This window comes from Camellia sinensis, chromosome 6, assembly GCF_055761805.1.
Source record: "Camellia sinensis isolate YWXY chromosome 6, ASM5576180v1, whole genome shotgun sequence".
NCBI classification, from domain to species: Eukaryota; Viridiplantae; Streptophyta; class Magnoliopsida; order Ericales; family Theaceae; genus Camellia; species Camellia sinensis.
The window spans coordinates 171,530,251-171,553,229 of record NC_138966.1 but is presented as its reverse complement, the minus strand read 5'-3'; the positions used below and the strand labels follow the sequence as shown (position 1 = coordinate 171,553,229).

The following is a 22,979-nucleotide window of genomic DNA, read 5'->3' as shown; positions in this document are numbered from 1 at the left end:
AAATGCGTGTTCTCATTTGTTCCTCAGTTAATCTTTATGTGAGTTGTAGGTGACAAAATGGACAAGAGTTGGATGACGATAAATAATAAGTTGACAAGTAAAGAGTATCAACAAGAGGTGAAGTCATTCCTTGATTTTGCTACGGCAAATGTAGGCGTAGATGATGACCATAGGTGTCCGTGTGTCAATTGCATTAATGGCACAAAATATAGCAGACAAGTTGTGTGGATACACTTGATTCGAAGAGGAATGGCATCTTCGTATATAACTTGGGTGCACCACGGGGAACATGTTCCCGTGTCTCGTCCTAGTGTATCAAATGACCAATGTGGAGGTAGTGGCGAATGTATGACATATATCGATGATCCGCCCATGGATGAATTGCCTATTATGTTGGAAGAAATTTACGTGAGTGGTCTTATGGATGATCATACCGACGAGGAACCTAATGGTTTGGAGAGGGAGGATTTGCATAAGTTCACTAGGTTATTCGAAGATGCACAACACAAAGTTTACCCGACATGTGAAAATTTTTCCGTGTTATCATTCGTCATTAAGATGCTTCATGTGAAGGTGTACAACAAATGGAGCAACAAGTCATTCGATATGGTTATGCAGATATTCAAGGACATTCTACCAGAATGTGATCAAACAGTTCCATGGACACTCTATGATGCTAAAAAGTTCTTACGTGACTTGGGTTTGGGATATGAAACAATTCATTCGTGCAAGAATAATTGTGCACTATTTTGGAAGAAGAGTGCTAATTGCGAGAAATGCCCTACATGTGACACGTGTAGATACAAGTTGAACGATGATGGTGGTAAAAAGATTCCACATAAGGTATTGCGGTACTTTTCTTTGACACCGAGGTTCAAAAGACTGTATATGTCCAAAAAAACAGTCACAGATATGAGATGGCACAATGAGAAGTTTGTGGATGATGACATATTAAGGCACCCAGCTGATGGTGAAGCATGGAAGGACTTTGATAAGAAACATCTGACATTTTCTGATGTCTCTCGAAATATAAGGCTAGGGCTGGCAACAGATGGTTTCAATCCATTTGGAAATATGAGCACATCATATAGCATGTGGCCCGTAATCTTAATGCCTTACAATCTCCCACCGTGGAAGTGCATGAAAGAGCCATATTGCATGATGTCATTGCTTATTCCCGGACGTTCGGCACCTGGAAAAGACATTGATGTTTACTTGCAACCATTAATAGAAGAATTGAAGAATTTCTGCGAGTATGGTGTGCAAACATATGATGCATCGAACGGGCAAATTTTTAGAATGCATGCGGCGGTAATGTGGACCATAAATGACTTCCCTGCGTACACATGTCAGGGTGGAGTACAAAGGGTTACTTGGCTTGCCCTAATTGTAACAATAATGCATCCCAGGGATTACGAAGTAAAATAGGGTATATGGGTGCTCGTCGTCACTTGCCTGAGAACCACACTTGGCGAACAAGTAAGCTCTTCAATGGTCAAACGGAGCATAGGTCCAAACCTTTGGACTTATCGGGGGACCAAATACTAGAGCAAATTGATTTTGGGACTTACAAGCCGTATGGAAAGCACCCACAAAATTGAAAACGACAAAGGAATGAACATCAAAATTCGAATTGGAGCAAAAGAAGCATTATGTTTGACTTGCCCTATTGGAAAACGTTGAAGCTTTGACATAACCTTCATGTCATGCATATTGAAAAGAATATACGTGACAATGTCGTTGGGACACTTTTGAGCATAGATGGAAAGAACAAGGACACGGACAAAGCACGCTTAGATTTGGAGGACATGAAAATACGTAAAGAGTTACACTTGAAGAGGCGTTCTAATGGGTCCTTTGAGAAGCCTCCCGCATTGTACACATTGTCTGTGAAAGAGAGAGAAGGCTTTTGTGATTTCTTGAAATCAATGAAGTACCCTGATGGCTATGCAGCAAATATCTCCAATTGCGTGACCGCTCAAGCTGGAAAATTATCTGGCCTTAAAAGTCATGACAGTCATGTCCTTATACAACAACTTCTTCCAATTAGGATGCGTGGCTACCTTAATAAGGAAATCGGAATGACACTTTTTGAGTTGGGAAATTTCTTCAAACAATTGTGTTCAAAGACATTGAGGCGTTCAGATTTGCAGAAATTGGATGAACAAATCGTACTCATACTTTGTAAGCTTAAGATGATTTTCCCACCGGCTTTTTTTGATGTCATGGTCCACTTGGCAATTCACTTGCCTCGAGAGGCTATGCTTGGAGGCCCAGTGCAATATCGATGGATGTACCTAATTGAGAGGTATTAACTCAGCCCTCGTATTACTGTCAAATTTTAATTAACACTTTACTGCTGATATAAAGATTGCAGTATAACATTATCATCGGTTTGCTCGTTAGGTTGCTTGGCCGTCTAAAAGGGTTTGTGGCCAACAAAGATCATCCTGAAGGTTCTATTGCCGAGGCTTACATTTTCAAAAAATGTACAACATTTTGTTCAATGTATTTGGATAGAGTTGAAACATTGTTTAACCGCCCAAAAAGGAATTATGACATGGGTGACCGTGGCCCAGGGTTGGCGGTATTCACTCAAACTGTACGTCCCTTTGGTCTAATGACAAGGGCGTCCGATGTGTCCATAGCTGAACGCGAGATGGCTCATTGGTTTGTCCTACACAATAGCACAGGAGTGGATAAACACGTAGAGTATGAATCCTTCAAACGTATTTATAATGTGTTTGTTGTAAATTGATTAGTCTTTATCTTAGTAAATATTTTTGAATCGCATTTCTTGTAACTAGGGAGCACAAGAACTTGTTACACCAAAGAGCCGGTGCGTTCGACATCGAAAATAGACATCGAAAAGAATTCCCTAAATGGTTCAAAGATCATGTAAGCTAATATTCTCATATCTTACCATAAATCGTACATTACGTAAATGTCACGCATGCTTGTAACATGACACATGTTCTTCATGTAGATGAATGAATTGCGGAGCCAAGTTTCTCCCGAAGCAACTGATGATATGTGGTCATTAGCCAATGGTCCTAGTGGCTTAGTGAACACATATTCAGGATGTATTTGTAATGGTGTCCATTATCATACTATCGACCGTGACAACCGTCGGAAAAGTCAGAATAGTGGATTAGTTGTGGAAGGGGAGCATAAAGGGCAATTGATACACTTCTATGGACACTTGTGCAGAGTGTGGGAACTGAACTATTTGTTCAGACGTCGGATTGTATTGTTCCAATGTGAATGGTTTAACACCGGTAGTAGTAGAACTATGCGCGTAGAACCACACTTGACAACAGTTGATGTAACAAGTCGATGGTACAAAGATGACTCATTTGTATTACCAAGTCAAGTTAAACAAGTGTTCTATGTTAATGACACCAAATTAGGTACCAATTGGAGTGTCGTAGAAAAGTTCCAACATCGAGGAATTTGGGATGTGCCAGAGATGGATGTCGTACAACCTGATGATGTGTTCCAACAAGAATAAACCACCGAGGTTGTACCTGCTAAGAATTAATTTCCTTTTTGGTGGTTTCTTGTGCTGTTTATTTGCTGGTTATTTTTCGTTTTTTCTCCTCTCTTTACTTTGGTGGTCTGCCTAATTGGTGTATGAAAAAAGGAAGGACCATTATGGATGAGTATTGTGCTTATTTGAAGCCTTCTATTGTTTCTCCAGTTATGGACACGACTTGTCCCGTGATTCTTTCAGGATAAGTGGTTTTAGAGATGCTTATGTCCTAGCTTGCTGCTTTGGAGTGGAGTGCAGAGCTTGCATTTGAACCTCCAAATGCAATTTGTTGTTTAGTTGAGGAACTTGTGGCTATATAGAATGGGCTCGATGCTATCCAGTCTTGCGTTGCCTCTCACTTAAAAACCACATCACCCGTTGTGTAGTGTACTCGTTGGACTTCTTTGCTTTTAACAGAACCAACCAAGTTAGATTTTGTCTTAAATAGGCATCTCCTTGAACTTTTTGTTTTGATTATATATTCATTGATTGGAGTGCCTCTCTTGACTGGCATATGTATCTACCTTATTTTTGACTGCCATGCACTGAGAATAGAATTATTAAGTGCAATGGACCTTTGTGTTCACAATGATTGATTCATGTCATTACAATCTTATGTTTTACTGTTTTGTGGTGACTGCCATTTTTTTATTTGTTAGAAATGGGCGCCCATGTGGCATGACCATTTCAATGCTTTGAATTTATAACTGTAACTCCTGCATTAATGGGGTTTGTAACTCCTACATTAATGGGGTTTGTAACTCCTGCCTTTATTGCAGAGGTTAATGGTGCATTAATGACCAGCCATAAAGGCTGGAGGCTTTTCCTCTCTCCCCTATACATGTATAAATTGAGACCCTCCTGTCAAGTCTAAAACACACAGAAATTTCCCATATTCTGACTCTCTCCCAAAAACAACGATCAAAGCCGTTTGCACTGTGATTTGTGTGGGTGATATTCACTGTTGTAATATCACCCCACTGCTGGGTTGACTGGTCAGATTCAGGAAGCACGTGATTTACCCACGAGATCTTTTCTATTCAGACTCTGCAGGAAAGGTATGACCATAATTTTTATTCCGCTACGTTATACTGCTGATTTACATTGGTATCAGAGCCTAGTTGGGTATTTTCGTGTTTTCTTAATCATGTATATATATGTACACATTATATAGCATGAATTGTTTATAAATTTACATGAAGATGCTATTGTATGGAATTTATCATGCTTTGTATATGCCTTAAGTAGTGGGAGATTGATTGATTGTTTTTTGCGCATGGAATTAAATTAAATTTTGATAATTATCACTAGAGGCGCAAGAGATGATTACGAGCATAGCAAATTTTCGATCTTGAGACATGTGTAAAATTATCATTATTTAATTTAGATTTTTTTTTTTGCTGCAAAATAATTTTTTTTTGTGTTGCTGTCATTAATATCCCCTGCGCATTTGTTTACTCTATATGTAGAAATGGCTGCTAAGACAGTGGTGGCAGACTTAACTAAGGGAGAAAAATTGGATGGCGACAATTATGACATATGGCGCCGTAAGATCCAATACCTCCTCAATGAGCAAGAAGTGTTGACCACACTTGAACAAGTGATGGTTGAGCCAGAGCAGGGCAATACAGCTCAACATCGTCGTGATCTTGAAGCCTTTCAGACTTGGCGTAACAAAGATCGGTGTGCGCGCTTTACTATGTTGAGCAGCATGCACAACGACTTGATTAGTGAGTTTGAGCATTGCCCGACTGCATTTGAGATGTGGGAAGCTCTCAAGCAAAAGTTTGGTATTACCTCTTTGGCAAAGCTACGTGGGCTGACTATGAAGTTTGACTCATATCAGAAAAGGTGCATCACTCGATGAAGCAGCATTTGAGGGTCATGTCAGCCATGATACGTGAGCTTGCGGCTGCTGGGCATAATTTGACTCAAGAGCAGCAAGTACAAGCTGTGATTCGCTCTCTGCCAAATTCTTGGGAGCAGATGAAGCAGAACATAATGCATAATGAGAGTGTGAAAACATTCGAAGACATATCGCGTCATTTGGAGCTAGAGGCTGAGCGCCTTGAGGCGGCTAAGTCTGATGGTTCTGCTATGGTGGTTGAGTCAAGCTCACGTAGGACTTCTCAGTTCAAACGTGGAAAAGCAAAATGTACCCCTAAGGAGCAAGCAGTAGCTGCGCTTAAGCCCAATGGCGCTAGAAATTTCAAGCGTAGGGGCACGAGAGGTGGTAAGAAGGCAAAGGCTAAATTGACATGCTTTAACTGTAACAAAGAAAGACACTTCGCTCGGGATTGCCCTGAGCAGAAGAAGGTACTCCCTTACTTAATTTCTCGCATTCAATGCTTTGTGTCTAGTCAAGCATTAATTGCTCATTCTCCTCATTTTTGGGTTGTAGACTCCGGAGCAACAGACCACATCGCGAGGGATAGAGTAGGGTTCGTTGAGTATCGCCGAGTACCTGCTGGGAGCAGAAAAGTTTACATGGGAAACGAGTCCAGTGTGGAGGTGCTTGGCATTGGCACATTCAAGCTGGAAATGCGACGAGGGCGCGCCTTGTATCTTCATGATGTTCTTTATGCTCCAGATATTTGGCGAAACTTAGTTTCAGTTATTAGCATGATGAGCCTTGGTTTTAGTTTTTGTTTTGAGAATAATGGTGTTAGCATTTATTTGGGAACAATTTTTTATGGTTTTGGTTATCTTTCAGATGGTTTTTTAGTTTTGGATGTGGATGATTCTAGTCTTAATAAAAATGCCAATGGCTCTGTTTCTAATATTGCATTTTTTTGTGATAATGATTCTATGAGATGGCATGCTAGATTAGGCCACATAGGGCAAGACATGATGACTAGATTGGCTAGAGAAGGTCTTTTAGGCCCACTCGCTAGAGTCACTTCGCCCACTTGTGAGCACTGTCTTGCTGGTAAGGCAACAAGAAAACCATTTAGGAAGCCATAAGGGCATCAGTCCCATTGCAACTTATTCATTCTAATATATATGGACCAATGAATGTGAGGGCAAGACATGGAGACCTTTATTTCATCACATTTATAGATCACGCATTTTGGTCATGTTTATTTGATTTCTCACAAGTCAGAAGCATTGGATTGCTTTAGACGGTATGTTCATGAGGTTGAGAATCAATTAGACAGGAGCATTAAGGCTCTAAGGACTGACCGAGGACGTGAGTATCTATCTAAGCAATTTAAAGTGCTCTGTGAGGAAAAAGGAGTCATCAGGCAATTGACAATTCCTAAGACTCCGCAGCAAAATGGTGTAGCGGAGAGAAGGAATCGCACATTGCTTGACATGGTTAGATCAATGATGGCGCAAGCTAATTTTCCCATTTCTTATTGGGGAGATGATTTATTGACTGCTGCCTACGTCCTTAACCGTGTGCCCTCAAAATCAATTCCTTCCATCCCATATGAGATGTGGACTGGCAAAAAGCCTGATTTGGGCAATTTGCGGCCTTGGGGTTCGGCAGCTTACATACACAACGCTTCTCATAAGTTTGGGAAGTTGGGCCCTAGAGGAAAGAAATGTATCTTCGTTCGCTATAGTGAGGATTCTAAGGGCTATGTGTTTGTTGGGGAGCATCCGGATAGAAGTGTGACTGAAATTGAGTCACGAGATGTGGATTTCCTAGAGGAGGATTTCCCTAGCAGAGGTGAGGTAACTAGAGAAGTAAAACTCTATGAGATGAAGGATCTACTTGAAGGCGCACCTAGTAGCCTAGTAGAGAATGAGGAGATAATTCCTCAAGCTCCTAGGGACAGTGGGAGCGATCTACCTGCCCATGGATTAGATCCAATAGATGAGGGTAGAAGCAAACGTGGAGCTATAACCCGTCGTCGTTTTGAGATTGAAGGGGAAGCATTCATGATTGCTCCGAGTGATGAGATGGAGCCTAAGAATCTCAAAGAGGCTCTCTCATCCCCTGCTAGTAAAGAATGGAGTACTGTAATGGATGAAGAAATAGAGTCTATGAAGAAAAATCCTGTCTGGGACTTGGTTGATTTGCCGCCAGGGCGCAAGACTATTGGGAACAAATGGGTTCTCAAAATCAAGTGCAAGGCGGATGGTTCCATAGAAAGGTATAAGGCTCACCTAGTGGCGAAAGGTTACACCCAACGAGAGGGTGTGGACTATGAGGAAACTTTTTCACTAGTTGTAAGGTTTGCCTCTATTCACCTAATCTTGGCCATAGTAGCTCAGTTAGACTTAGAGCTATATCAGATGGACGTTAAGACTGCATTTCTCAATGGAAAATTGGATAAAGAGATCTATATGGATCAACCAGAAGGCTTTATGGCAGTAGGTCAGGAGCGCAAAGTTTGCAAGCTTCAACGATCTATTTATGGCTTAAAGCAATCATCTAGACAGTGGAATCTGAGATTTCATCGAGCCATTGTTTCTAATGGGTTTACGATGATTGATGAAGATCACTATGTATACGTTAAGCAGTCCAAGGACATTTTTGTGATATTGTCATTATATGTAGATGACATATTAATGGCTGGAAATGACAAGGAGATGATTGTCGCCACTAAAAGGTGGTTGTTCTCTACATTTGAGATGAAGGACATGGGTGAGGCAAGCTATGTGCTCGGTGTTAAGATCCTTAGGGATCGCACTAGGAGACTTCTTGGTTTGTCTCAAGAGACTTACATTAAGACTATCCTAGAGCGATTCCAGATGCAAAGCTGCAAACCCATTGACACTCCTGTTGCAAAAGGCGAGAGCCTAAGCCTTGATATGGGTCCTAAGACTCAAGAAGAGAGTGAAAAGATGGCCCGTGTTCCCTATGCAAATGTTGTTAGAAGCTTGATGTATGCTATGATGTGTACACGGCCTGACATTTGTTATGCGGTCGGATTGGTGAGTCGTTACCAATCCAACCCAGGACCAGCTCATTGGAAAGCAGTTAAGAGGATATTACGATATCTTAGAGGGACTGCAGATTACACACTTTGCTACCAGAGTTCAGATCTACATCTAGTTGGCTATTGTGATGCTGACTGGGGAGGAGACTTAGATGAGTGTAAGTCTACTTCAGGATATGCTTTCATGCTTAGCGATGGTGCTATTTCTTGGAACAGTAAGAAGCAATCCTGTATCGCCTTATCGACAATGGAGGCTGAGTTTGTGGCTTGTTTATCTGCCGTTCAGGAAGCCGTGTGGTTGAGGAGATTCCTTCAGCATTTGGATGTTGTCACACACACTTCAGACCCTGTGACTATCCATTGTGACAGCATGGCTGCACTCGCTTACGCTAAGGATCCTAAATACCACGGCAGAACCAAACACATTGATGTGAGGTTCAACTTTATCAGAGACATTTTGGCGCAAAAAGAAGTGCTCCTGGAGCACATCCCTACGAGTCGTATGGTTGCGGACCCTCTGACTAAGCCCATTGCTAGAGATGTTTATCTTACTCATGTTAGGGCTTTAGGACTACGTAGGTGGTGATATGTTTTTTTAATGTGTATCCAGTTGAACTCATATTTTTTGGGGATATTTATGCCATTAGTATTCATATTTGTTTCAATTACACATTTATGTTTACTACCTTTTGCAATGGCTTGTGAAATAGCATACACAAAATAATTAAATTGATGTTAGCAGGCAAGATTGGCTCACTCACACGAGCAATCGCCCTTAGCGCTAGGTAGCGAGTAAGGATGAGACTAGTGGCTTATTGTATTTGGAGCAATTAGAAAAGCCAAAATTATCCACTAGCTATGTCGCCTTGGTTGGAGCCAAGATGAGGTCTTGTTAGAGACCGACCATGGATATGAGAGTACCCACTTTTCCATGATGTGCCTGTTATGGATAGCCAGATGCGAGATCTTATTTGATGCCTGAGAGGCGAGCAAATAAAGAATTCGAGTTAGACGCTAGGAAGCAACTTGTCCTCTTAAAAGCGACTAAAGTAAGATCTGTATAGTGTGTGAGTTTAACATCACTCTTTGGAAGAGTAACTCCACTATAACATGCATTCATACTGCATGTGCTTATCGACCCGTTAGCGAGGTGAAAGAATGGATCCCTGCTTCTTCACCATGTGAGTCCTAAAAGTCATTTTTCCCTAAATGACTTCACTTTGTGCCTTTTGTGACCTTTGACCATGTCATAAGATGAGGAGTTGATGTTCAGCTACTTTGGTATGTTGCCTGCGGTCATGTATGATTCGGCTTTAAGGGACATTACTGGGAAAGCGGTCAATTGCAAATTGAATGATATAAGGGTGAAAGAAAGATCATCTAGTTCTACATCTCTGCTCCATATTCACTGTCGACAACTCACATCTCTCTTTATAGGATGCTGATTGGGTGTGAATATAATGCGAGACCTAGGAGAGTCAAACATGCTCTTTGAGGGATTAGAGATGTTTTTGGACTGATGTAGCTAGATGGGTCTGGGTACATGAGACACTATTTCTGTTTTTTTTTTGGGTTGATGTCTCTATGCTGACTCATATTGAGTTTCTAGTATAGAACTCCCGCATGCAGGTGTTCTCAGCGGTCGCACGATGCATTGGCTAGTATGAGACTGTTCATTTTTTGGGGAGATTGAGATAGAGATGTGGCAGTGTCATGCCAACTCATGTGCGAATGGGAGATGTTAGAAATGGGCGCCCATGTGGCATGACCATTTCAATGCTTTGAATTTATAACTGTAACTCCTGCATTAATGGGGTTTGTAACTCCTGCATTAATTGCAGAGGTTAATGGTGCATTAATGACCAGCCATAAAGGCTAGAGGCTTTTCCTCTCTCCCCTATACATGTATAAATTGAGACCCTCCTGTCAAGTCTAAAACACACTGAAATTTCCCATATTCTGACTCTCTCCCAAAAACAATGATCAAAGCCGTTTGCACTGTGATTTGTGTGGGTGATATTCACTGTTGTAATATCACCCCACTGCTGGGTTGACTGATCAGATTCAGGAAGCACGTGATTTACCCACGAGATCTTCTCTATTCAGACTCTGCAGGAAAGGTATGACCATAATTTTTATTCTGCTGCGTTATACTACTGATTTACATTATTTAATAGTATGTGATAGCAACTTTGTCATAAAGCATGATGATTTGCTTCTTGTCTTTTAATGTTTGACCTCAATTTTTGTCCAATAATGTGTGATGTTCACACAGTGCATTTATCTTACTATTTATATGAGAGACCTTTTAACTCCCCCACCTTTAATATGATGATTAAAGATGCAGTAACTGGATGTCTTTTAATTTTCACTTATTTAATCTCTTGTGAAATCATTTTCCAAATGGTTCATTTGGTTTGCAAAACCATACTAATAAGCTAGGATTTATGTTTTGATAAACAACACTATACGGAAACTGGGTGGCAATTGAATTAGGTCTGATATATATTTTTTGTCCTGGATTTAAATCATTTATTCATAGTTCAAGGCATATACAACTAAATAAACATAATTGTAGGCCCATAATCAGACCTATAAACTAGCAATGCAGTTTCATAGCATAAACAAGATGGCCCTCTGCACCACAATCCTATGTTGTGAATTTGATTCTCTTCTCCTTATTCTTCTTTCTTTTGGGTCCCCCTTGCAACACAATCCTATGTTGTGTTAAGCTGAATGGATTCCACAGTCTCACAGTTAGAACACATTCAAGAGAAGGATATAGGGAATGCAGTTTCGTGATGCAGAGATTTTAATATGTGGTATTATTATTAGCCTTGATTTGTGAATTTCACAGGCTTTTGTTTGAGGTGATTAAGTTATGACTAGCCAGCTTAACCTTGTAATTGCAATGTAGACTTTTAAGTAGTATTAAGAAAATGCCTCTTGATACAAACAAATGCTCAATCAGCATCATAAGCCAGTCAGTATTCAGTATTTTGTGTTTTGTGTTTTTGGTGTTTAAGCTGGGATTGGTCCCTTGACCTCAAAATTACATTGGTATAATGCAAGTATTAAACTGAAGAATCCTGCATGATTGTACAAAGTTTTAATTTTTCCATTTTACATCTAGCTTTGATGTAGGCTTCTTAGTGGGCTTATGAATTAATTTCCTTTTTGGTCATTTGTTGAGTACCTTTTCTATTTTTATTTGTTTATTATAAATTTCTTTGTTTCTTCTATTCTGTTCATTTTCCAGTTACCTTATAATTGGCAGTCTTGCTGAATTTATCCACTTTCGTAATGACATTATAATTGATAGACTTTTGGCGACCAATATTTTAGTAGCCAAAAGTGACATTTCTTATAGATCTATGCGAAAAATTAACTTTATCAGACAACTATAAACATCAGAACAAATCGCATTTTGTATTATAAAATAAATGGTTTAAATTTAATTATATTTAACATTTATTTTATAAAACAAAATGTAATTTATTTTTGTATTTATAATTTTCTGATAAAGTTAATTTTTTGTATGGATGTTCTTTATTGCGGGGCGTACCAGATAGACTATTCGGATTATCGATGCGGGTCCAAATTGAAACCTATAAAACGAGTATGAAGTGGTATGAAGAAATGAGATATGGAGGGGCACTACATAGTCATTCACTATCAATATATATGAATAATGCTATATGTACCAATTAGTATACTAATTAGTGTATTAACGGATGATGTGACATAATTTTAGAAGTAATGAGTCTTTGTAATTTGTATAATCGGTGGGGTTATGGTTTTGAAATGGCAATGTCATAATATATGTTGGAACACTAATTAATATACCAATTAGTATGTGTAGCACCACCGATCAATATATATACACAACACAAAATACCACTTGGATCATCCTAAAAAAGTAAATCTTGAATTGTAGAACAATGGGGTACATGATGAGCCTCTTCTCTCTTCTCGTCCTCATCCTAGCACTTCACTTTGCCTCCACAGTGTTGTATGCCAATCCAGACCATGTTCGTGTAGAAGATGGTATCACCACAAGATTTGTGGTTTATATAACCAGTAGACTCCCAGACACTCCCGGCCCACTGAAGCTTCATTGCCAATCGAAAGACAACGATATTGGAGTGCATTTTCTCAACAATGGTCAGAACTTTGCTTGGAGTTTCCGGGAAAATATAATTCCACCCACTCTTTTCATTTGTCAATTTCGGTGGAATTCCAAGGACAGAAGCTTCATTGTTTTCTACAGAACTTTGAAACCCTATTGCGAGGAACCATGGAGATGTATCTAGGTTGTAACACCTAATGGTTTTTATCTTGGAAATGGTAACCCTGATACACCTTACTATAAAATAGATGACTGGTGATTGAATTTTTAAAAAAATGCTATGTATTTAGAAAAATATTAACTGTTTAAAAAAAATAGAATAAATTATCAATAAGTCTTACTTTTGAAATTTATTACTCATTAAGTCCTATTGATAAATTTATCTCTCTCTCTCGCTTATTTTTATATATAAATTTATATTGATAAATTTATCAATTAGGACCTGTAGATAAATAAGTCTAATTATTAGGACTGATTAGGTAGTGTCTCATTGTTTTTACGTTAATGTAACTTTGATCCTCTCTATTTCATATATGTAATGGAAGATTTCCATTGCATAACTAACGGCAATGGAACAAGAATACAAATTTATAATTAATTTAAATTAGAAAGTATTATTACACTTATTGTTGGATGATAGAATGGAGAGGATCACAATCTGAATTTTATATGTTATTAATTTTGTCCTCTCAAACTTCTAAAAGATGAATTATCTAGTCCTTAAAATGAAAGAGCAATACTACACTTCCATATATAAAAACTCAAAATATATCTAGAATTTCACAATAATAGTTTAAATTTATTTTAGGTATAAACTCACAGTATCAACTCTAAATGTCAATCATAGATTTGATATTCTTATTTTTTTTATGGTTCCCTTTCTGGGATCATAATAATACTGAAAATGAAAATATAAAACATAAATACAATTCAAAGTGAATAAAAAAATTATAAAAAAAAAGAGCCAATTTTGAAGTCCTATTTTAAAAATAAAAAAAAATAAAAAGTGAATAAAAAATTTTGTAGGTAAAGTTATACCGGTCACTTCTAATCAATATATTTGGTTTCAATTTTTTAAATTCAATTTTTTAGAAATTGATTGTTTTTTGTGTTTTTTTTAGTGAATATTTTTAAAATTTTAAGAAATTTTTTAACTTTTTTAGATACAGCTTGTTTAGATGTATCTAAAAAGTAAAATATTTGTAAAAAAAATTAATAAATACACAAATACAAAAAATGTACTGAATTTTCATTTTTTTTGTATTTTTGTATTTTTGGTATTTAGTGAATTGTTTAAAGATTTTTTCATAAATATTATACTTTTAAGTATTTTTATGTTAGGCGTGTCCAAAAAAATTTTAAAAAATGCTTAAAATATTAAAAAAAAATTCAATGAAAGCACACACAAAAAAAAAAAGTAAAAAAGTAAAATTTTTTGAAAAGTGAATTTTGGAAATCAAAGCCAAAGAGGATAAATAATTTTAAAATTGCACAAACTTATTATTTTACTTGGCATTTAAGGAATTAATTTTTATAAGTAAATGACCATCGGCCAAAAGTAAAAAATTGGACTTATTGGCTTGTGTGTGGCATACTTTCTCCTTTACCAAATGAGACACTTTTGTTTTTGCTTCCATAAATATATATATATATATATATATATATATATATATAGTTGAGAGAAAATCGTAAGTTAAAAAAGATATATATTACCTTTTTTCTTTATAATTTTGTGATAAATCCAATATAAGGTGAAAGTTGATGCATGGGCTATTAGAGAAACAGTGCTGCTAGAGACTACTAAAATACCAGCTCTAACAAGAGTTCCAGGTGGCAATCTCAAAAAAAAAAAAAAAAAAAAAGACCAAGGCATAGCAACACTGTAGCAGTGGGTGGGACCCACTGTCACATCATTAATGGTGGCTCTAGTTAGAGGTCCCAAGCATTTTTGTTAGAGAAAATATCATTTTATTCCTCAAATTATCACTCAAAAATCAATTCAATTCATATTTTTTTAATAATATCAATTTTATATTTAAATTATTCGTTTTATATCAATTTTACTTTCATTGTCAATTGCCATCTACAATTAAACAGAAGTTGTTGATATAGTACCTAAACTTCACTTGAAATTTCATTTTATATCCCGAACTATTCCCAAAATATCAATTAGACACTTGGATAAAATGAAATTTGAAGGTCTAATTGATATTTTAAAGATAGTTTAAAAGGCAAAATAAAATTTAAAATGAAATTTTAATGTGACATCAACAACTTTTGTTTTATTATTAACGGCATCTAACAGTAAAATTGATTCAAAATTAAATAATTTATGTGTAAAATTTATATTTTTATTATTAACGGCATCTAACAGTAAAATTGATTCAAAATTAAATAATTTAAGTGTAAAATTTATATTATTACTTCCAAGTTTTATTATTTGCGGATGTAGAAATTGTTAGGTCTCACACCCCAATAGCAGTATGGATAGATTAAACTTGCAGGGATAAATTTAAAAAAATAAAAATAAAAAAATAAAATAAAATTGGAAAGATAGTTTAGAATTTTTTTTTTGATTTGTTTGGTTGTATATTTTGATAATAGTTTTGGAGTTTGGAATGATTTAATATTTTGTTATAGTTTAGTAGATTTATGTGAGAGAAAAAGTAATTGAGAAAGAGAGAGGAAAGAGAAAAAAATGATTGATTTATATGTATAAGAAAGAAAGGGATTTTGAAATTTTTTTTAAAAAAATTTCGATCAAAGAAAATTTTGAAATTTTTTTTCAAAAATTATATATCTTAGGATACAAATCAAACAAGCCCACAATCAGCTATTACCTCTGCATTGTAAAACATCAAACATTTTATCCTTTGAACCCCAATAAAAACTGGGTCTGAATCTCCAAAAGAAATCTTGACCATTGTTGAGTGTGTGCATTCCAAAATCATTGTCTTTGGATTGGCAACGAACTCGTAGTGGGTTTGGAACATTGCTGATGACATGAACCTCGGCTAGTTCGACTTGTTGGATGAGTTGGTGGTGACTGATAATTTGTTTCTCACACAACGTTGTACCAACAGAATGAAATGCCAAGATGAGTAAGAGAAGGAAGAACTTGCTCATTGTATTATCACTTGGGTTGTACAAATGTTGTTTATGATGTTTAGACTAATGCCTCAAAAATTTTACCAACATTTCTATCAAATGTCTTACATAGATGTGGGACTTACACAATGTGAGTCTCATTTGGATCCCACACTTATTAGAGACATTTTGTAGAACTTTTGATAAAATTTTTGGAATTTCTAACATTTTTGTAGTGTTTATTGTACTAATGTGTGTACTGTAAAAAATGAATGGGTTGGGCTTTCTCAATTTGAGAGAATTTGAGTGGCATGCGGGGCTCATCACAAGTTCCATTTTAATAATTTAAATTGAGAAAAATTAGGGATTATAAAAAGAATTTCATGAAAATAATCATGAAAAATTTATGACGCTTGGATTACCTTGATTAGTGTGTGGTATTTTATTTTAAGTTTAATCCAAAGGTCATGAATCTTTCATGATCATTTTCATGAAAGTTTTTTCATGATACCTAATATTGCTCATTTAAATTATTCAATTTATAAGATTTTTAATATATATCATCCATAAAAAACATTAAGTAAATTTGATGATTGTAGTCTTTTCCGGTTTGTCTAAAAAAAAATAATGGCCTATTTTAAAAAATATAATTATTGTCAATGTTTTTTTGAGACAAATGTAATTAAAAAAAAATTAGAATTATTGAATTGATTTAATATTTTTCATAAATCGTATACATCAAAAGTACTGCAGAATAAATGGTTAACATTGTCAAAATGGGGCATCAAATTTTCCTATAATTTGGTTAGTGAAAAAATTAAGATAATGTAACAATAACCAGGACCTGGGTTGCTGTTGCGCAGGCTGCACAGCAGCAACTGCTATGCAATGAAATGGGTCCGTTTTGAGGCCTATTTTGATTATTCGAATCATTCATATTTTAGAATATATTAAGTAAAACATGTCTGTAAAAAATCAAATTAATTGGATATCGTTTAACCATTCATCCACTCACATTTATATTTACAAAAATAAAAAATAATTATGATTTAAAATATTAAAATGAATAAAAATATGAGTGGATGGATGAGTAAACCATATTCGATTAACTTGATATTTTACAGGCATATTCTACTTGATATATTCTAAAATATGAACGGTTCAGATTATCGAAATAAGCCCCAATATAGATCCATTTTGCTGCACAACAACTGCTGCTGCGACATTCCCAATTCCTAATAACCACTCCCTAGTAACATGTGGAGAATGAACTCTATTTTTAGAATATAATTATATTGTCACACATATATGGAAAGATAAATGATAAAATCTTATTAAACGAAAGTATCGATGATGTAGTATCACCATTGGTGAGCCACATGGTGATTAGGGAGTCATGTGCCATCTTTAATTATTTTTATTTTTTTTTATATATGTATATAAATAAAATTTTAAATAAAAATAATATTTAGAATAAAATGTCAAGGGCATTTTTAAATTTATGAAAACAATAGTAATTGTTTTATTGAAAATGAAGTGACTACAACAAATTATATTTTTATGTATGAAAATTTTGTGAAAAAATCTCAATATAAAAAAAAAATATCCATTATTATTGATATGCAAATATAATTAATCTCACTATATATATGTAAAAATTACTGGAGTGTTAGTTATATTTGTATGTAGAGTTTATCATTCATATACTGTTTTACTATTAGTTAGTGATATCATATGTCAATAATAACGTGACATCATTATTATATGAAATTTTTACTCAAATTTTATAAAAAATTGATTTATCTTACTATTATATAATTTATTTTAAGACTTAAATATATAATTTTTTTATATTGTCCATGATACACTAGTTACACGTAATGCTTTTTTTTTTTTTTTACTCGAAGTTAATTGTAAAATTTTATGTGAAATATTTTTGTAATAATTTATTTAAGTTTTATACTTAATATTAATTCAAAAATTATTATTATCTTCTTATTGTTAGTTATGGGGAAAAAAAAATTAAAGTCGTAATTAATAAGTGCCCCTTCTGATTTAGTTTACTGATTTTGTCACTTACCATCATAACTTTTCTAGAGGTTATGGATTCAACTCTCTATAAAGAAATAATAAATACTTAATTCTTTGCAATGTAAAAGTAGACTAACTCTATAAATGGTTAGTCTAATAACTAACTATAAGTTTCATCGATAAAAATAACAATAAAAAACAATGCATTCAACTTGTTTTTCTTCCACTACATAATAAAATTTTTTATTTAAATTTGTTTGTATTGTCATCTTTTTGTTGAGTAGTTTTATTATATTCAAACTCTTTTATATCAATCACTCGTTCATTTATAGAACTTGTGCCTAAATTTTTTGTTTTATCATCTCTTTTTCATACTTTTTGTATATGCTGTTTTCTAACCACATTGCCAAACAAGTACTCAGCTGGAGAATACAAGCAGAATAGATTGCACCCGAATGATCTGTTACATAAAGAAAAGACTCCGGCGGTGGTTCTTCTACCCGGGAGCACTTCGACGATCAAGTCAATACTACCTCTCAAAGATAATAATTAGTGCTTAACTCATTAGCCAGAATACAAAAAGCGTACCTTTGATCCGTGAGGGTGCCTTACTTTTATAACCAACACTGACCTGATCCCTATAGAAGCCTAACTTCAATGGACTCTAGCTTAGTACTTATCTTGGACTCTCCAATAGATAAAGAAAAGCACCCTAAGAGTTTTATTCTTATCCAGGTTAAGGTTTTTTCCCATTCTAGGACTTTTGTCCCTTATCCGTTCATCTCGGATTTTGGTATCTCTACAGATAACCTCAGCCTAGCCGAGATCATCGCGGCGCCATGACCAGGACATGTGGCGCCTCAGCTGGCACATCGATGTCACCTTGGCCATGTGTCGTTATTCAAAAAATATGTCCCCACCTTAGGTCCTATTACCTCGACATCCTGAGGTAATGGAACCTATATTATTTGACCATATAGCACGTCGGTTTAAGCTTGCTCTATCCTTCATTACCGAGGTCATCATTCGTCGGCTTCATATGACCAAGACTTGCAGTCTGTTTTGTCAATGCCTAAGAACCAAAAACCAACTTTTTTTCAAGTTCTTTAACCGAGATCATCCCTCTAGTCGAGGTGTTTGCTTCATTAAATCAAGAACTCTAAGAGTTTCTATACGCGTGTAAGCTGTTACGTACAGTAACTCAACCGTTTCTATCATGCGTCTCGTCCTTATTGAACCGTACCTGACACACGTCATCAGGTCGCGCCATTTTTGCGTGCGCCGCCTGACAAACACATCGTCCTAGGCACACTAATTGCATTTTTGCCACCTTTCCATGTTTTGATAAAAAACACTTCCCTCTCTCTTCGCTGTTTCACTTTTGCATCTTCGTCTTCTCCAAACTTTCTCTCTCTAACACTCATCTCCCAAATCCTCCATTTTCATTCTCTCGAAGCTTTCTGCAAGTGCTCCGTTCACCTCCTCCGGTGAAGCATTTGCTGTTCTTCTCCACTTGCTGCCACCGTCTGACTCCAGCGAACTCCATACCGGCCTCACATTCTTTAGTAAGCCACTGTTCCTCTTTGTTTTGTTTTTTGATTCACTTTGAACTCTGTTACATTTGCACTTTGGTTTCTTGAATGTACTCAGTCTTTACTTGCGTTTTTTAATTTTATCATTTGTCTGTTTGAGTATGTTTCTATTTTACAATCTTGTGTTTGCCTAGGTCTACCTATCCACACACATACTTGATGTTCTTTTGAATTACCATTGTCTTCGTTTACATTTTGTTCAATGTTCTTGAATCCCTTCTTGCCTCTAAATCATGATTTTTGCCCTGTTTTCTTGTTGTCTTTTCCAGATTCTTGCCTTCTGTTCTTGTTTCCATAGTCTTAGGCTTGGGATTTGTTATAGAGCTTTCAAACTTTAGGAAAAATTGAAACAAATTTCCCTAGATCTCAAAAAGCCCTTACCCTTGCTTCTATTCTAAGTTTAAGCCAAGGTCCCTTAAACCTTAACAAACCACTTCCTTCTGAAATCCAACACCTTTCCCATTTAGCCGACGTTATGGGTATGTTCAGGTGGAGGGTAGACACCCCAACTAAGCTAGAATACTTTAGGCAGGAGTTTGCCATCCCTGCCGATGTTCATCTTAGGTTGGTTGGGGAGGAAGACTCCATCATGCCCAAAGACGACTCCATGCCCTTCCTAGTAGTAGCTTTCATAGAGCGTGGACTTAGGTTCTCTCTTAACACCCTCTTCTAAGAATTCCTTCACTATTATAAACTCAACCCAATACAATTAGCCATTAACTCTTACAAAATCATCAACGGTATCATTGCCTTAGCTAGCCGAGAAAATGCTAGGATAACTCTAGCTGACATCTAGTACTGCTACACCACGTGTGGCCTTAAGTCAGAAAAAAGGCTACATTTATTACCTTAAGCCGAAGTCGACAGAATACAAACTCATCGCCGATCTCCCTGATTCCAACAAGGGCATCAGCGACGATTATTTCATCGTCTCTGGCAACTGGGAGTTCCCTCCAGAGGATGACCTTCACCTCTACCCTTTAAGCCGAACAGTGTTCAGAGAGGGAGATGGTAAGAGCCAAGTGTTACTTGTACTTGCTTTCAAGTCTTCTTTTACTTTGATATTTTTGTTTGTTCTAACGTCTGTTTGCTTTACCTTGCAGTTCTTCCTCAACCACCAAAGGGCTTTGGCAAAACATTCTTCCCAAGTAAGGACTTCAAGAAGCTACTGGACTTGCCTGTTAATCAGTGCAAGGCTCCTCTGCTCCTAAACTATATCCCGACCTACAAGTCCACTCTGCCCGACGTCCCAAAGAAGAACAGGTCCCTTCCTTCTACTACAACTCCTGCTATAACTTCGTCACCTTGGCCAGATCATGGATCAACCTCTAATCTAGCAAAACAACCATCAACCTCTACTCCACAATTGATTCCACATTCTCAACGCCAACGCCAACGTCGAGCCCCACTGTTCGCACCAAGAGGCAGGACTTGTAGCCAAAGACGCCAAAGTTCCGAGGCGTTCTCTTACGATCCAGTCAATCCTCCTACTGCCCTGCCAGCAATTCATTTCGGCACAAAAGTCACAGTTGCCACGACCTCTGACAAGATGGGACGCAAGAAGGCTGTTGCCGAAGACCTCTTGGCCGGCATCCCAAGTGTCATTACAGTCCAATCTTCCCCATCGCAATCCCAACCAAAGCCAAAGCAAAAGAGGCTGAAGAAAGCCCAAGAAAAGGTAACGGTGACTCAGATTGATTCTGAGAACACCTTGCCGATTTCAAAAATGGCCGAGGCGGAAAAAAGTGCCTCTGCCGTTGAAAATAGGCCTGCAGAGGCTGTTCCCTCCGAATCCACCCGATCAAAGAAGCTGAGGTCAGAGTCTGCTATAACATACAACCTCGGGGTCCCTAAAATCTGATGTCCCTTGGGCCTCACCAATCACCATCGAGGACAAGCCAATTAGAGTCGACGACAATGCGACTGACATTGAAATCGGCGTTGCCCTCTCTACTGCCTTGCTTCTTCCTAAGGACCTCGAACACAACACCGAGGTCAGCGAATACGAAAACTTCGCTCTGATGTTGCAGAACTCCGTACAAGTATGCCTTTAACACTTGGTACTCTCCATTATCTGTTTGTCCACACTTAGAGAGTCTTATTAACTTTTGTTTTGTTCATTTCTTCTAGGCGATCCAGCACGCCCACTCCTTCGCAATGCAGGCCTTTGATATCAAGAAGGAGTTGACCCGCACGACCAAGGAAGCTGCTGGGTTGCTCAAATTGCTGAACAACGCCGAGGCGAAGATGAGAACATTAATAGATCAAGCCAAGGCAACTAAACAAGCCCAAGACAAGGCCAAGGGCGGGGGCTACTGTGGCTATCGCTGAGGTCCTCAAGGCCGAGAAGAAAAAGGCCGAAGAAAAAACTGCCGAAGCCCAAGCCGAGCTCATCGCTACCTTGGCCACAAAGGACGCCGAGATCAAAGCGGCGACGAGAAAGCATACGCCGAGGGAGCAGCTGACGTCTGCGAGGACTACAAAAAACAAGTCAGAGAGGCATACAACAAGGGCTTCACCCTTGGTTGGATAGCCACTTTGAAGGAGTTGGCTGTTCTCGAGGACTCTCCTCAGAGGGACGTAGGCTAACTTGTGGTGCCATTCCCACCCACTTCAAGCCAGTCTAAAGGCAAAGGCTAGGGAAAAAGAAGAAGAGAAAAAAGGAGAGGAAGCCGAAGATGAAGAGGCCGAGGTGGCCGTTGTTGAAGATTCTGCTAAGGCTAAGTCCTTAACTCTAAATGAGTAAGTAGACTTGACTCAAGATGAGGAGGACAAGGTCTTAAAAGGTGCCTTCCCCCAGAAGACAACATCCGAAGTGCCAATCGCCGAGAGGAGCATTGATCAAACTCTACAAGAGATCGACGCCGAGCTCGAGGCTGAGAAGGCTGCTGAGAATATTTCTCAATTGTCTTCTGGGACTGAGACGTAGCCCGTCACCGACGCCGAGTAGTCTTGCTATTGACTCTTTCTTTGTACTTAGTAATTTCCTGAACAATGTTTTCAGTTTTCATATTTGGCCGACATGCCACTTTTGTAATCTGAACAATTAGTCTCTTTGTAGGCCGAAGTGCCTTTTTGCTTCTTTTATTGCAAGTACAACTTCTTCTTTCAAGCATTTGTATGTTTGTTTTCTTTGTATGATTCCACACTTAAAATAATTTGCATGTCTTCAGAGTACACCTTAATTGTGCAATCTCCTTGGGATAATGTACCTCGGGTATACTAAATGTTTATCTCAGCCTTGGCATAATACTTGAAAACATTGTAAAAAATATTTTCACAAGTGTTTATTTAAAACTTGCCGCTTCATTTTTACTTATCAAGACTTCTGTCTTCCAGTATCTTTCCAGTCTCGGCAACATGGTAATCTCGGCAAGTACATAGAGGCTTAACTTTAACTTGTAAATTTTTCTTAAAATTTTAACAAGTGTTAAACCAATTTTCTTTTAACTTCAACTTGTAAATTTTTCTTAAAATTTCAACAAGTGTGAAACCAACTTTTGTTCAACATAACCTCAGCTTAACTTCAACTTGTAAATTTTTTAAAATTTCAACAAGTGTTAAACCAATTTAAGCTTGTAAATTCCAACTCCCATGCATTATTTTCCAGCTCTCTACCCCCTAATGTGAACTTAAGTTTTACATATGTTCACATTAAGTATGTACCTATGATCTTGGTGCCGAGGTCAAATTCAAACAGAGACTGGCCGAGGTTA

At 37.2% G+C, this 22,979-nt stretch overlaps 2 protein-coding genes across 2 annotated transcripts; both read left to right on the top strand.

Moving 5' to 3' along the window:
• The first annotated feature begins 57 nt into the window (after window positions 1–57).
• Window positions 58–1,601, top strand: LOC145793815 (uncharacterized). Its single transcript, XM_082876688.1, has 2 exons — window positions 58–1,054; window positions 1,354–1,601. The coding sequence occupies exons 1-2, from the start codon at window positions 58–60 to the stop codon at window positions 1,599–1,601; spliced, it is 1,245 nt and encodes a 414-aa protein (XP_082732814.1).
• Window positions 1,602–4,185: 2,584 nt separating this feature from the next.
• Window positions 4,186–21,124, top strand: LOC145793814 (uncharacterized). Its single transcript, XM_082876687.1, has 3 exons — window positions 4,186–4,590; window positions 5,002–6,326; window positions 20,367–21,124. The coding sequence occupies exons 2-3, from the start codon at window positions 5,396–5,398 to the stop codon at window positions 21,122–21,124; spliced, it is 1,689 nt and encodes a 562-aa protein (XP_082732813.1). The 5' UTR covers window positions 4,186–4,590; window positions 5,002–5,395.
• Window positions 21,125–22,979: the final 1,855 nt, after the last annotated feature.